The following is a 17399-nucleotide window of genomic DNA, read 5'->3' on the forward strand; positions in this document are numbered from 1 at the left end:
AATTGTTTGCTCTGCTTTGGCCGCACACAGAGGATTAATTAGTATCAGTATTAGGCAGCTGGTCATAAAATTTAAGCTCTTCTGTGTATATACAGTATTTTATATATTCATATGAAGCCAATTTATCAATTTGTTTTTATATTTTATCAGCATGTGTGTTAGTGACCTTATTTGCACTGCTAACACAATACTGTACCAGTTTGAGCCCCAGGCAGTCTGCATGCTTCTGCAGAAGCGAGATCTATAAATAACAGATTACAACACTTTATTAGCAAAAATTGTGTAACAAAGGTAAACTGCATTTGTAAACTGCATATAAAATATGTTTTCTAGGTTTATTAAGTTTGCATGGTTAATCACAAAACGAAACGAAAAGAAAAAATGTAATTTAAAAATTACTTTTTGTAAAAGACTCTGGGGAGGAACAATACAGTACATGCAATTTCATTGGTGATATTAGTAAAGTAGTCATAGAGAGATCTCTAGCGTCAAGAAGACGCGTTACAATTTATCAAACTTTTCATTGATTCGTCAACTGCACTTTACACATACTGACCGCTAGAGAGAGACATTACCTAACTTTTAACAGTGAGTTAGTATATAACTGCAAAAAATAAGACTAAGAGCAAAAACTGGCATGCAGTTGTATTTACGCAGGTATTGTATTGTAACTATACTTAATACGAAACAATATTTTCGGAAGAATTTAAGGTTAGGTTTAAGATCATTTATGTACAATTTCATAAAATTATTTTTAAAGACGATACATATTGATTTGATAACGATGCGCGTAAGAATGCAAGAACAAAAACTCGTGGTAGTGTAAATTTGGTTACACTTCATTTTGATATTCCACTTATAAATTTTACTAACTATAAATAACTTTGAAACTACATGACCACTAGCAAAGAGGTAAGGCTTAATGGAATTAGTTGACATGCACCTGCAAGGATATTGATAGTCAGTAGAATGTTGTGTTGTTGGGGAACCATCACAATAAAGTGTTAGTAAATATTAAACAGACAGTTTACTAATACTACTTATCAACTACCAATCTGTAAAGTTATATATTATTAATAAAATGTCTAAAGTGGACTACCCAAATAAAGTGTTACCAAACCTTTTATCATTTTAGGTATTTTTGCGTGAAAAAAAACTTTGTAGGCTATAAAATTCTTAGGTTAATATTAAAAATAAAATCCATTTTAAAATGCATAATGTGACACATTTATTAATGTTTTAGTACTTTAAGTATAAAATCAATGCATTATTTAGGGTTAAACATTTTTATTTTATTTAAGTTGCAAAAAAGACATGCACCAAAGGTTTGACCTGGCATTACTCACAGCCAATTCCACAATAAATACACATTAGCATTTACGAGATGACAAAGATCAGAAAAAAAAATGCTTGATGTGAGAAAATTAAAACAATTGTCAAGAGATCACAACAAAGACAATATCACGATTATAATATGTAATTGATAACCCTTACTTATACCAAAATTAAGCTAGAGCATTATTATTTCCACCACCACTGCAACAGCAAAACACAAGATCATCAAAATTAATACAGATGTAAAATATCAACTGTAAGGTTTACATTTTAAATCAAAGTAAAACGACAACGATATACCATGAGTAATGAAAACTAATGAATATATAAATCAAAAGATGTGTTAATGAATAGTCGGTTGCACATGATTGAATTAAGTTTTGTTAAAATTATTTTTCTTTAAAAAAATGTTGGATCTATGTAATTAATTATGAACACCAGTTCAACATGATTGAATCAAGTTTTCGTAAAATATAATTCATTTAACTAAACCTAATTTAACTATGTGCAATCGATGTACTGTACAGAAGTTTTTTTCAGTGTACAGTACTGATATGCTTATGCAAGTTTATATGAATACAGAAAAGAATAAAAATACAATAATAAATGAAGTATAACATGCATAAATGTTTCTTCCAGTGTGTGCCAGACCAGTGGTTACCTCTCAGATAATATCCCCTACTTTCCAGAAACAAGAAGGAAAAATCAAAGACAATTTCTGAAACGGTTACTGTGTTTAACTATATCGTATATTTTAAGTAAAGGTGTTTGTTAGAGGTGGTAAGGCCTGACAATATATTTCTAGTATTTTCTTAAATTGCAACACTGTTGGGGATTTTGTTTGGGGACAGATAACAATACTCCATTGTTAATCCTTCATTCCGGCGCTTGATGCTGTCGGTCACCTCGTTTAGTTTCTTGTGAAATTTCTTAATGGCTTCCTTCACTGCTGGCTCCGTGAAGCGCATATCTGGATACATGCCCAAGTACCGCTGTGGAAACAAGCAAATTCTTATGAGAATTTTTCAAGGTAAAATTGTCCTTTCTCGAAGCTCTGGAAAGTGGAATGTGTCCTTGGAACGTGAGATTGCAAAGCAGTTTACTAATACTTCCTATTTATTTGTTTTGTTTGTTGCCATATTTCTTTAAAGAACTTGTAAAATTAAGATAAGAATAAGATCAGCAGAGACAACCAATCAGAAACTTTAGGGCGAAACCTCATTACAGCACAGTAAGAGTGATTTAATCTAGAAGTCATGACGATTCTAAGGCCGCATTTAGGCTACACTGCATGTATGCAGATCGTATATGTCCTACGTACATGTAAACAGGAAAAAAACACCTATTCTGATATTCTTAGACCAGTTTCCGACCTCTTTATTATGTGGACAATAATTGTATAAAAATATGATGCATGCATCCGCAATGTAAGCAGACAGATCAGATAAGGATAATTATATTGCAGTGTGATGGCATGGATATGCATGGCTTACAATTACTTTCTCGCCCATAGCTTCGTTAAACATTCCAGGTCTAACATGCATTTTAAAACAATCTTTGGCCTTTTATGTCTTAATTCATACCTTGATGCACAGTACCCTCAGGTTAATTCTGATTGATTTAGACAAGGCTGCTGCCATATCCTCTACAATTTCAAGAGAAAAATACATCAAAACCAAATGTCAAACCTCATTTTTCTGGAACCGACTGAGGGCCCAAGTTGTTCCTAGAGCCCCACTGGAAGAGTCACGGTCAGGCAAAGACTCCATGAAATATTTCAAATCCACTTCGCCTTTCTTTATAGGAGGCGGTTTGCGCATGGTTGAAGGACTGTTGGGGATCCAGGCATCCCATTCAAACTGGAACGCAAAAGTTTACTTGCAGATGTTAGCTTATAGATATCATTCAGAACTTTGCTTTGCACTTTTTAAAAATCTGAAAGTGTGTCATTATGTTATCTCACCTGTCCAAAATTGACTGCAGCATGTTGTGCTGAAGCGTTGAATATCACAGCAGTCAGGTACTCGGTTAGCTCCGCTCGAGTATTCAGAGACTGTGGAAACTCTGTGAAACAATGGCAATATACATTAATCTTATCTTGTTGATACATAGAAACATGCATATTCAAGAATCCGAACAGAAAGCTCAACCTGTACTTACTTTCACCCTTGGAATCAAGCAAGCCAAAGGAAACGTTCTTAACAAATCCTTGAATCTCCACATCTTTTTGAACCTTCTCATCTCCGGCATAGTAGATCTCGACCACATCAGAAACAAAACTACAGGAAGATCAAGAAGTATGAATAAACCCTGTAGGCCAAACATTTGCACTGGGCTATTTTTGCACTAATAGTAGGGTATATAATATGTTGTTACCCTACCACCTACCAGTGTATTGCCTTCCAGATCATCATGCCATCGTCTCTATAATAGTACTTGGGTGCATTTTCCATTCCTCGAGCTTTTATGGTCTCAGGGAAACACAGGGACTTGAGGGTTAAAGTTTTCGTAGCCCTTTCCATCAATTGATCAATCCCATTTCCACTTACGCTACTACTCTGGAAACGGATAAATCGGTTAAATATTTTCAAATTAACTAGGCCATAAGCACATATTTAACCTACTGAAGTGATCATCTCCAGGAGATAAAGGCCTGTGTATACTTCACTTATTTCGTTCACATAAGGGTCATATGCACACCGCAGGATTTTTGCGTACTTTGAAAATGCATTCGTTTGTTATACCACGAGACAAGACCAAGACTTTGAAGGGTCGAGACCAAGTCAAGACCAAGACCAGTGCAAGTCACTGCATTAAAACACTAATGATAAAATGTAATTGGCATCGTAAAAATCAGTAAATTATAATAATTATAATAATTATTTAATAATTAATGAAAAAAATATTTCGTAATATGCCATCAGTTGTGGTCTTGAAATAAAATTCAGAGTCATAAAATGGTTCAAATTAAGTATACTTTTTCCAACGCTGCTTCTGTATTTGCATACTTAAGAGCAAACACCAACTACGTAAATACACTGGCTGTGCTTACATGCAACTAAATAATTAGTGGGGGATCATCCAGCGATCTCCAACCTTGTTCCTGGAGAGCTACCGTCCTGCAGTGTTCAGCGCCAACCCCTATCAAACAAACCTGAACCAATTAATCAAGTTGTCGGTGTTGGAGCAGTTGGATTTGAAGTCTGCAGGATAGGGGCTCTCCAGAAACTAAAGAAGATGCGCATGTGCAATGATGCAGAAAAGCAATGTCGTATCACACCGTGAATGAGCTGTTGTAGTTGAACGAGTTTAGAAATAATTTGTAAAATTGTGCATACAATTTAAACCGTAGAGCAGTCAGCCAATGAAGCCTGCAAACATCGATGTTTAAGAATGCACTCACAGAGAATATAATCACATAAACAGAATTGCTATGGATTCTAACAGAATGTTGTTAATCTGTGGACATATTAAATTCGATTAAAAATACCTTGCCGAAGAACCCGTCATCACTGATGAGTTTTATACGGGCCTCTGCATTGATTGCCATTGTGAAACGGACATGAGGTATCAGTAACTGTAAGAAGCAAACAAACAAATTAAACTTGTGCATTAAATCATAAAAACGCTTTTAAAAAGTGCACAGAAAAAAAGTCCCTTTCAAATGGGAATTAATAGGACACATTGGGGAGAGCATCTCATGTTACGGTGTCTGAAGCGCCAATAAGTTTAAAATCTACCAGTACAATCATGATAATGATTATTGGCTTAATTTCCCAACTCAGTATCACGAAATTATGTACCTATAGGCACGTATGGACCAGTGTGACAATGTCACGCTTTGGCGCGTTTGAGCGTGAGCATGTCACGCTTTTCTGTTTATGTCACTGTCACGTATTGGTTACTCAACTTTTTTGTCCTAATTTCTTACCATTGTCGCTTCGGTTTAGGGTTAGATTTACATAAAATAACATCCCTACCCAAAGCCAACTCTAACCCCAACGTCAGGCAAAAATTGGTTAAAGTTTAGAAAATACAAAAGAATAAGTCTTGTATCTTTAAAAAAAAAAACGCAACATACTAACGCAAGCACTAAATCTAACCCTAAACCGAAGCAACAATGTTTTTTTGACCTCATAGGCAAGTAACTTTGCAGATCATCAGCATAGCAGTGAAAAGCTATATTATGCTTGGCTATGATGGACTGGGAGGTATTATATAAAGTGAAAATAAAACAGGCCCAAGAATAGAGCCTTGAGGCACTCCACAATAGAGAGAAGTGGTGGAGGAGGAAAAATCCTCAATTGCGACAGAAAATGTTCTATTGGTCAAATATGACGAGAACCACTGAATTGCAGTACCCTGAATGTCAGCATAGTGATAAAGACGGTACAGAAGGACTTCATGGTCCACTGCATCAAAGGCCGCAGAGAAACATGTCATTGTGCGCTTTTAACAGTGCAGACTCAAAAATAATTATTTTCAACAAAAAAGAATGTAATTGCATAAAAAAGATAATTGTCAACCATTTGATGGAACTGTCCCGCTCCTATGAGCCTTCTGATTTTACAGATTTGACACTGTTGCTGTGTCAAAAAGCATTCACTGCTTCACTCCTTCATTATTCCCTATAGCGATTGACATTTAACTCCACTATATGGGAAAAATGTGAATGGAAATAAGCAATTTCAGACACTGACATAAATATCATGTGTCAGAGAGCATGGTCACAGAGATTCATCATAAAACATACTGTACTTCCTAGCATTTGTTTTGGGTTGAATTTTGATATGTATCCTCCAAAACACTCTAGCAAAAATGGTTTCAAATGCTTTTAATAGACCAATGTGTTATACAAGAACGGATCAGCACATTTGATGGCGCCAAAATGGATTTAATGCTGGAGCGTTGCAAAACTTTTGTATATTGACATAAAACGTGGTTTATGTTTTTATAGCCATGACTTGAGGTTGCATGCAGCATTTCATCACAGTGCCACCTTTCTCGGCTTGGAGTTTAATCATTGGTGGATCCCATTTCACATCACATTCCTGTCCAAGTTACCTTCAGACAAGAAGTGAATGGCACAAAAGGACTCGAGTTTTGCATTGAATCTAAATATCATGACTGTGTATGGAAAGGCATGTACCTTGTATACAGGGTGGGCTGCAGAGAGCTGTCTGTACATGGCTACTTCAAAAACCTCTGATATCAGATGTGTCTTGAGAAGGTGTGTGACCAGCTGGTGTACATTGAAGTCAGAAGATTTTACCCACATCTTGGCCAGCATCCAATCGTATTCATTATCGTCTGGGAGAAAGATTGGGCTCTTTTCCCCTGGTGTTTGACTGAGCTATTTTAGCCAAGCAGACATTTGTTTAAACTTTTAAATTAATGAATGAGGTCACAGCAAAAGCACTTTTTTTAATGTGAATTATGTTTCAGTCAACACTGATTCTATATGGGACACATATACTGTACCTGAATGGCAATTGGCACAATTTGGTTCACTCTATTGTTGTAGAGTAAGCAGATGGGTGCAGTCAAATAGTACTGGGTATTTTTTGCTTTATTGGCCGGCAATCCCGCCAAGATTTCATAATCCGCTATGTAGATGTTTCCTTTCTGTAAACACAGAGATATTTTATTTCATGTACACACGGAGAACACAAGGTTAAAATACTATAGGACTATTTGCAAAGTTATGGATGTCACAATCAAGCAAGTCTTGGGTCTAATTACTGACCAGCGCTCGTAGTGATTTGTGTGTTAATGTTTTTGACCTTTATTTCATCTTGTAGCGTGAGACCTCTCTGCAGAGAGCCCTTCACCATCTCATGTGTGACTGGAAATTTGTCTGGAAGTTTCATGCATTTCCTAATCATGACAGGATTGCAGCCATTCAAGAACTGATAGCCAAACATGTAATCCGTGTTCCAGTCTTGGATCACGTTCTCTGTGCAGTTGTAAAAAAAGAAAATTCAGTCAACTGTCAAAGGCTTTACAGGTGTGAAGAAATGTTCTTGTTATTTCTCAGCGATTGTGTTTGGATATAAAGAAAAACAAACAACAATAACAACAACCATTATGAAGTAACAATCCAAACCTAGTAGAGTGTTCTTGGTTTCATAATTTGTAAATATCTTCTCAAGATCTGCAAAATCTTTCCAGGACTGAAAGGAATCTTTATATCTGCCCAAGTCTAATTTCACAAACCTGAAACAGAATGCATATGACAATTATAGACAGGAAAATTTGGGGAAAATAATCTGTGTAAAATAAAAAAGAACTGTACTTTTGACACATTCCCTTAAACTTACACTTCATATGTATTCTTAGTGAACTCTGATTGTTTTTCTTCATCAAACTGAACGTCTAAAGGAAGTTTATTCAGTGTGGGTTCTATGGACTGAGGGAAGCCTGGACGCCTCTGGATCCATCTTAAACAAAAAAAAAAAAAACAATGACATCATATACTTTTACCTCAAGAATTAAATTTAAAGTTCTTTTTAATTATTTTATTTTATTAGTATATTCAATTGCTATTAAATATTGGTCCGGTTTCATAAACTGTAAATAGCTTAACCCTAGCCTAGGCCTCAAGCACATTAGGATATTTACATAATTTTTTTTATAAAACAATGACAAGAATATATTTCAAGATGATATTTTACTATTTTTTTGTCAGTGAAAGATATTTCCAGACAGCATTTCAGTCTTGGACTGATTATGAAAGTAAATAATTTAACCTACTTTTTAAAGTTTTGATTTGTTAAAGAATTTTAACTGGTTTCAAAAAGTTAATTTGGTAAGATAAAGTAAAATAAAAACTTTTTTGGAAAGAAGAAATCAATGCTTTTCTTTAGAAAATAAATTGATAGTAGCAATTTCTTGGATTTTTTTTTTTTTAAATTACCCCTTACACATTTATACATTTCTTAAATTTACCCCTGTACTCAAACATTTTATCACTTAGTTTATTTTTTGCGCATTATATTAGCATATATAAAAGTTTCCCCTGTGGTAATTTCTTTACCCTTTAAAACAGCTTTAATGTAACTCTACACACTTGCCTCATTTGGTATGTGTGGATCTATGAATATGCAAATTAATCCCCACCTCTACTAGCATAGCTGGGCCCATAGATATGAATATGCAAATGAGTCCCCACCAACCGTGATGATGTGATTGGGAACATGTTTGTGACGTAGTAAATCAAGCAGATTTGAAACCGTGGAAATGAGACGATCTTTGAAAACTTCAATTTTATAAATAAAATACTCAATGGTGAATTTGCACATGGTTTGTTTTAAAGCATGTTAAAGCACCACAGACATATAAACAATAATAAAAACTTGATTTTAACCAGATGGGGACTTTAACCTCTCATTCAAAGGATCCTAAAAATAATTAAGCCTAATCTAAAACGGTTTCCAACAATGATAAAAAATTCATGAAAAAAAGTCATAGCGAAGACTGTAACGGTTTTGTAAAACCTGAATATTTCCTTTCTGGATTCCAGTTCTTCTTGTCTTCGCTTTTTAAGAAATTCCGTCTCATCCTGAGGCAATCGAGCTAAGTGAACATACAAAGAACAAACAACATAACATAACAGACAACAACAACTCTTCATTAACAACTAGATAATGAAAAAAGTGAGTCTGTGCATACCACTGCCCTCTCTAACAAGCACTTCATTTTTGTCTATCCAGCGATAACAGGGGAACTCAAAGCACTTTCCAGAGGGAGTTTTCACTTTGATATGCATACAGAACCACTGACAATTGTCTTGTTCAATTTTCACCAGGGCAATGTCTCCAAGCTCCTTCGTTCCAGTGATTTCAACAGAGATCTCCTGTAATGACATTTTATTAGACCTACTGTACGAAAAATGGAAAAACAAACATCTCATACATAGGCTTTGGTGAGGAGATATTAATCCTTTTGCCACCTTATCAAGGTGCCCGGGTTTTATTGTTTTATTAAGATGTAGGCTTGTTTTCTTTTGTCTAATGTTTATGAGAAAAAAAATGGTTAACAAGAAAATACTATATCATACACTCACCTAAAGGATTATTAGGAACACCATACTAATTCTGTGTTTGACACCCTTTCGCCTTCAGAACTGCCTTAATTCTACGTAGCATTGATTTAACAAGGTGCTGAAAGCATTCTTTAGAAATGTTGACCCATATTGATAGGATAGCATCTTGCAGTTGGAGATTTGTGGGATGCACATCCAGGGCACGAAGCTACTGTTCCACCACATCCCAAAGATGCTCTATTGGGTTGAGATCTGGTGACTGTGGGGGCCATTTTAGTACAGTGAACTCATTGTCACGTTCAAGAAACCAATTTGAAATGATTCGAGCTTTGTGACATGGTGCATTATCCTGCTGGAAGTAGCCATCAGAGGATGTTTACATGGTGGTCATACAGTGATAGACACAGTCATAAACAATGCTCATGTAGGCCGTGGCATTTAAACGATGCCCAATTGGCACTAAAGTGTGCCAAGAAAACATCCCCCACACCATTACACCTCCACAACCAGTTTGCACAGTGGTAAGAAGGCATGATGGATCCATGTTCTCATTCTGTTTTTGCCAAATTCTAACTCTACCATCTGAATGTCAACAGAAATCGAGACTCATCAGACCAGGCAACATTTTTCCAGTCTTCAACTGCCCAATTTTGGTGAGCTTGTGCAAATTGTAGCCTCTTTTTCCTATTTGTAGTGGAGATGAAATGTACCCGGTGGGGTCTTCTGCTGTTGTAGCCCATCCATCTCAAGGTTGTGTGTGTTGTGGCTTCACAAATGCTTTGCTGCATACCTCGGTTGTAACGAGTGGTTATTTCAGTCAAAGTTTCTCTTCTATCAGCTTAAATCAGTCGGCCCATTCTCCTCTGACCTCTAGCATCAACAAGGCATTTTTGCCCACAGAACTGCCACACACTGGATATTTTTCCCTTTTAACACCATTCTTTGTAAACCCTAGAAATGGTTGTGCGTGAAAATCCCAGCAACTGAGCAGATTGTGAAATACTCAGACCGGCGCGTCTGGCACCAACAACCATGCAACGCTCAAAATTGCTTAAATCACCTTTCTTTCCCTTTCGGACATTCAGTTTGGGGTTCAGGAGATTGTATTGACCAGGACCACACCCCTAAATGCATTGAAGCAACTGCCACGTGATTTGTTGATTAGATAATTGCATTAATGAGAAATTGAACAGGCATGCTTAATAATCCTTTAGGTGAGTGTATATGTAAGCAGTGATCATCAGGCCTCATGAGGCAATGGCTTTGGAGGCATGAAGACAGCTCTGAGAAATGCATTTGGACAGACTTTATAGACAGCGTAATGAAATATAAACAGAGAATGCCTTTGTCAAAACTAATCCAATATTTGTGAACTACACTACTAATTTCTCAATAAAAATGCAATTAAAATGGTATAAAAAGTAAAAATATAAATTAATTTACACTGCTCCCGATGCTTTCTTGTCTGCCGTTGTATTTTTTCGAACTCAACCAGGCTCGACCACTCACATTCCCCGCACACACAGAGAATTGTGGGACAAGATGAAGTAAAGCAAACATTGGATTCGGTCGTGCCTTGATGCCTTCCTGCCTTGGGATGCTGCCTTTTGAGAAAATTTCAGACGCAGCCATTGCATGTGTAAATTCTCTCTCCCAGAGGATTCTGATTGACGACTGGCTCTTTTTATTGAGAAGCGGGACAAGGCGGACATTCTGACAGTGGCGCTCTTTTGCCAGATGTATGATAATTATCGTATTTTTACCATAATTGACCTCTGTACAATGTACGATCAGTAATGAAAAAAAAATCCCATAATATAGGATAATTTCAACATTTTGTGACACTTCAAATGGTAGTTCCAACTAAAGGGCTTCTATATTCATTTATCTAGCTGTGGATTGTACGTCTATATACGATTAGAGTCCCTGCTATCGCGTCCCAGTCATGGCGCTTAGGTCAGTAGTTTACAGTCAGTTGTTTTGACCCTCCCACTAAGGTACACCTAGTTATTTATCTACTGGGAAAATCTGCTGGCTATCAAAAGCTGTTTGTTTAAATTGATTTTTGACAATCATTTTCTTCCAACTGCCATAATTTTGAGCTTCTGGTACGATCCTTGGACCTTTCCAATCTGGCAACACTGTTCTCCCCCATTCATATCAATACCAGTTACACATTTCTTAAAATGTTATATCTTTGTCCACACTCATTACACTATTTAAATGTAAATCCATAAGGAAAACTGCTTGTTGTTATGACAACGTATGTCATACTACATCCACTATGTTGATACATCTCAATTTCATTAATATCCATATTCGTATTATATAGAATATACTGTTTTAATAATGTAATGTTTATATTAAGAAATTGACATGTTCTGGGCTTCTTTCTCTACATTCCATTTATTATTTCTTATCGTAATTGAAAAAGAGAAATAATGGAAAAATGGTTCTGACTTTGCTCTAACAAAACACAAGAAGACCAGACAAAACCATATTTATAAATGACCTTTAAATAATCAAGTTTTTACCTTGCTAAAACCACCATATACGGGTTTATTCACCAACGTTTTGACACTGCAATGATTGTTTGAGTCCAGCAGTGTCAAGGAAAAATCCCTTACTCCCACACCACCAGTTGATACCAACACGTTGTAGATAAGATTTGTGTCTGCATGAAAGAATAAAATGATAAAACAATATGATGTTTATTTTAAATGGCACATTTTAAAACACAACAATAAAACAACAAACAGCAAAATAATAAAGGGTTCAAATCCAAGAAGATGCTGGTTCAACTAGCAGTAATTCTCAAAGTGTGGTCCGCGGACCACTAGTGGTCCGCCAAACCCCCCCAGTGGTCCGCCAAAAGATGACCTAAACTAGGCAAGTGTTTATACAATCGTCACTTATTTAAGTAGATTTTTAATGCAATTGCAAAACTGTGATATCAGTTCTTGCCATTCTGTTTTAATAACGTAAAAATGGATCGGTGGCTAAACCAAAGAGGAGTCAAAAGAAAAGATCATGCGTCAACTGAAAGCAGCTAAAATCCACAGATCTATTAGTTTTGCAATGTACTAGTTTTTGTTTCATTTGTAAAATCCCTGTAATTTCAGTGATTTTGGACATTAAGGGGAATTTTTTTCAGCATTTTATTGTTACCATAGTTACAACCATAGACTTCATATACCCACCACCTCAGTTTTAAACTAAGGGCTCTTTGGAATGACATTATCTTTCATTCAGCTGTTATACTATGTTTAATTGCAGTTTTTTTTCATATGTGCAGTTTGTTGTTCATATTAAGCTGTAACTCATTTCACATTTACTTGTTCAAATGAAATAATATAATAATTTCTGAACATAGCATTGCATTTGTGTTTAAAAAATTAGTTTTTGACTTGAAACAGTGGCATATTAAACTTAAATTTAGCTTATCCTTCCTATTTTGTTGTTTTTTGGGGGCGTGTTAGAGTGGGACTCTGTTAGGTGGTCCTCAGAAAAAAATTGGAAGATAAAGTGGTCCTTGGACTGAAAAAGTTTGAGAAACACTGAACTAGAGGGTATGCATTGACGTCACTTTTCCACGTGACCACGCCGGAACTCGCCCTGTTGAGTGGCAAACGTTCGACAAAATGGCTGGTTTTCATAGGGTCTGCATGCTCCGAAAATGCCAGTAAACTAAATTTAAGCTGATAATAGTAAATTAAGTTGGACTTTATAGCAGAGGTGGACAATACTTAGTTACATTTTCCAAGCATTTGTGCTTTATTAGGATGTTTGTATAAAGCATAGAACCATGTGTATTCTTTAATATTGCATATAAAAATATCATTTAATACCCAATTACATTAAAACTTGGATTTTTCTGGACATTGGCGTTAAACAGCAAAAAAATTTAGGATTATTTGTGTAAAATTCAGTGAATATTTTTAGTTGTAAACTTTCTGTATGTCATTTTTAAAAATGAATTGGATACTGGCGCAGCCCGCGCGAACCAGATCGAGACAGCATTTGGTGGGATCAGCCTGAGACGGTCCCGGCGCAATTTTAACCTGCAGTAGGCCTACTAAATTTCATTGTTCTTGTTATTAGAGAGGTGAAGTTCAGACAAAGGGTAAGCTTTCGAAAACAAGTTTATTTGTTGTTTCAATTTTATTATTGTATAATTTATTTCAGAGGTTCTTAACTCTGTCCCTCGAAATCTACTTTCGCTCCACGCCAGCCCTGATTAAACCTGAGCAAGGTAATCAAGCTCTTTAGAAATGCCAGAAAATTGCGGGCAGGTGAGTTTGATCATGATTGGTGCCAATTATGCAGGAAAGTGAATCTTAAGAGAGCTGAGAACCTCGGATTAAATTGGTAAAGAAATTGTGCAAGATTTGCATAGTGTAATGCATGGGTCTCCGACCCTCCCGGAGCGAACAAGTCCTGCAGGTTTCATTTACAACCCCAATCAAACCTGCTAATCAAGTTTTTCAGGGCAAAAAATTAGAGGTGTGTTGGAGTGAAAAGATAGCTGACCTCCAGGAACAACATTGAAGGCCCAAGGTATAGGCTAATGTATATGTGGTAGTTATCCTAATTTAAAATATAAATAACATTTTAATTAGTTGTAATACTTCATTATAAAATATAAGTTGCATTAGCTTAAGTTATTTCATCGTTACTTTTTTAATTTACATGTATAGCAACTCCTCAATAGTCAAGAAAGTTTAAATTGATTGTAATTTCAAGTTGATTAAACTTGAAAATTTAAGTGCAATATGGAATTTTTCCAGTGTAGCAGTGCCCATGTATTTTTACAATGTTTATATTTAGCTTATGGTTAATGTTTTATTTAAATATTGCCAACATCGATCTACAAAACATTTTGTTTTGTATTTTGACGCTGGGATTGAAAAATACTGACCTACCCGAACTTATAATACAGCGACAAATAATGATTTATCTCAAAATGCTGTTATCACTGATCAGCAGAAAAAAAGGGAAATGTTCAACCTCATAATTATATTAAAAACTTTCATACCTGCATATTGAGCTGGATATTGAGCTGCACATTCTGTTGTTTGTATGACAGCCAGTGGAGACTCTTCTGTTTTCGACGTCATCATGGAGGTTTGCATTACCGATGAGTGACTCCACTTTTATAAGCAATGGGGTAAGAGCCAGTCCATTGCTGCCTCTCTTGATTGGTTAAACTAGCATATAGAGAAGTTACAGACAGTTGTGCTTCAAGTTGTTACAATTGTCTACTCTGCTTTGGATGGCGCCATCCAATGCACCACATGCACAGAAGGGTGATTTCCCCCCAAAGTGACACAATACTGTGTGTCTGTTTGAACGAAGCATTTTAATAAGTATCCTAAAAAAGAAAAAGTATAAACCAATCTTTGTATGTATGCTAAACTCATATTCTTTGCCATTATGGAAACTCATGGCTAATTAATATTATGCTCAAGAACAGAGCTTTTGCTGTTATATGCACAGTCCATAAACAATTAAATTCTTCCTTTGCTTCCACTCTGAATGCTGTTAGAAAGTAAAATATAAAATAAAATGTAATTTTTACAAATATACACAGTTCAGTGTACAATGCAATATATATATATTATACAGCCGTGTTCTGAAAGACCACATTATTTTATTTTTATTGAGAGTTGCACTGAGCAAAGTTTCTTTCTTTCTTACTTTCTTTCTTCATATGCTATCTGAGCCAGAAAATTAAGTGAAAGTGGGACGTCGAAACAAAGAACGTTTGGTTTATGAAAATAAATCAGCCTAATAAATATTTGTGTAACAGGTTCAGATTGATCTGTAAAAATCTAATTGAAAAGAGCTTCCTTCAAGCATCAAAATACTTTGACTAGCAAATGACTAATTTTTAAATCTGCCATTTGTATAAAAGCAAAAATTAATGGAAAGATGTTTGTTACCATTCCTTTGAAATTATTTATGTTAGTTCATGTTGTGTTGCAACACCTCGTGCCAAATGCCTTCGTAAACCTGTGAATTTAGAAATGATAAAAAATGATTTTCAGCTTCATACAAACTTGTATACTTCATACAAAAATAAATGGCATGAAATGTTGTTCTGTTAATTATAGTGATCGAAATGTTGATTTGATCAGTAGACATTACATTGGTAATGTTAGTGCCATGATCAGCTCTTACTTAAAAAAATGGTGCAAGTCAAAATATGGTAAGTTTACAGTTGTGTGGTATTACCTAACAATTGTTATAGGATAATGCACAATTAACGAACATGATCAACTGTAGGGGTGCGTCTCCTGAACAACAACATAACTCGCTGCTGAACCACTGGAAACACCATACGCAAAACGTAGTTGGAAAGATTAAAAAATATATATACATATATATATATATATATATATATATAGGCTAGTTAATGATGTCAGGACAGGTAGGGTACTAATTATTATGTTCAGGTCGTTTTAATGCCAGAATATTGCAATAACGTAGGCCTATTGCATTAAGGCCGCTTTTGTTTTAGTTCTCTGTTGTTTTATTTCAAAACATTTAATTTCGCAAGTTTCATTTGTCACACATCCCAAAAATTCCCCAGGGTTTTAAAGCTCGTATCTTTCCTACATTTTCAAAAACAGCGTTTTAATTTTGTTTATAAACTAAAAGAAATTAAAGGGATACAGAATGCACTGCATGTTGCCTTTTTTGTGTTCAAAAGCATGATCAATGTAAGTCAGTCATATGCTTCTAACCACAGCTGGGAACATGTTGTTCAAACCACACAGCTGGAAGGATGGTGTTTGGAAACGTCGTTGAACAATGCTGTACAGACGGAACTTGCGACAATACTGTAGTTGGCTAACTATCTTTTTGGGAAACAAGCAATAACGGCGCATTTTAATTTTTAGCCAAAAACATTATTGACAAAAGGTAACAAAGATCAAGTATTTTTTTATGTGAGAGCCGACCAGCCCTTTAAATGAACAACGGGAGTTGGCTCCCGCATCTGAGGGACGATTTGATTTCATCTTATTTTTTATATAAAAAAAAAGTGTGATCTTTGTTCCACACTCACAGCGATGAACATTTGCGCAAGATATACGTGGTTAGTGAGGAAAGACTTTTTTTTAGTTCTGAAATCACTTCACTGTCATGTTTTCTGCAGTTTTCAAAGCCAATTAAAACAGAATATGTGTGTTTGACTGACCCAGGTCATTTCTTCTTTTCACATTCATCCTCTAAGTGTCTTTGTTTAGCTCATATTTTCTGACAATAGCTTTGTAGCTACAATGTATAGTAAAACTATCTCCAAGCCTTATTTAGGCTACAGAATATTTAGTCTTGGAAAGATGCTTAGATGGATATAGAGATATAGATACACCGATTTATAAACGAATAACGTTTCAAATTAGCATAACTACAATTTACATGTACAATTTATTCAATGTACTACATTAAATTTTGCTTTGTCAATTTAATTAAGTGTTGGTTTGTGTTTTATTGTAACACTGTACACTGTAAGAGAGTTTATTAATTTGATTTTACGTATTAATACCTAAATTATCCTATTTATTGTGAAAACATTAAACCACAATGGAGGGGGTGCGGAAGAGTAAAAAAAACATGCATTTTGTGAACTGCAGATACTTAATTTGCCTACTAAAACTGTGGACATTAATTTAATTCTTTGGACATTAATGTACAAAAATATGAAATACAATGCCTTTAATATGGCCAGTCAAGCTGGAATAGCGTTAAATAGGCCTAAATAATAAAAAACATGTATCAGTTGGCCTAAATATTACTTTATTTCTTAGAAAATAACGTTGCCATGTTCAACAGATTTTTATGGACAGGAGTGCAGTAGTGTGAGGTTTAAAGTACGACCAGCCTTGGGTCGCTTGCCTTGTTATAATATTTGTAAAATTGTCACAGAGTGACCTCTAGAGGTTAAGACGCGTTATAATTTGACACTTGGTTCATTAAATGCACTTTACCCTGTCTTTGTTAATTCGTGTGTGTTTTG

The 17399-nt window shown here is 35.4% G+C and overlaps 1 protein-coding gene across 1 annotated transcript; it reads right to left on the reverse strand.

Annotated features, from left to right (window-relative positions):
• Window positions 1-1279: 1279 nt before the first annotated feature.
• LOC135732739 (polyunsaturated fatty acid 5-lipoxygenase-like) lies at window positions 1280-14518 on the reverse strand. The gene is made up of 15 exons (XM_073814748.1): window positions 14431-14518; window positions 11914-12057; window positions 9007-9190; window positions 8832-8910; window positions 7656-7775; window positions 7442-7551; window positions 7119-7291; window positions 6817-6960; window positions 6485-6688; window positions 4826-4912; window positions 3724-3893; window positions 3496-3614; window positions 3299-3399; window positions 3024-3194; window positions 1280-2327 (listed from the first exon to the last, which is right to left on the reverse strand). Exons 1-15 carry the CDS (start codon window positions 14509-14511, stop codon window positions 2148-2150), a joined length of 2067 nt encoding a protein of 688 aa, XP_073670849.1. The 5' UTR covers window positions 14512-14518; the 3' UTR covers window positions 1280-2147.
• Window positions 14519-17399: the final 2881 nt, after the last annotated feature.

This window comes from Paramisgurnus dabryanus, chromosome 5 (assembly GCF_030506205.2).
Source record: "Paramisgurnus dabryanus chromosome 5, PD_genome_1.1, whole genome shotgun sequence".
Lineage (NCBI taxonomy): Eukaryota > Metazoa > Chordata > Actinopteri > Cypriniformes > Cobitidae > Paramisgurnus > Paramisgurnus dabryanus.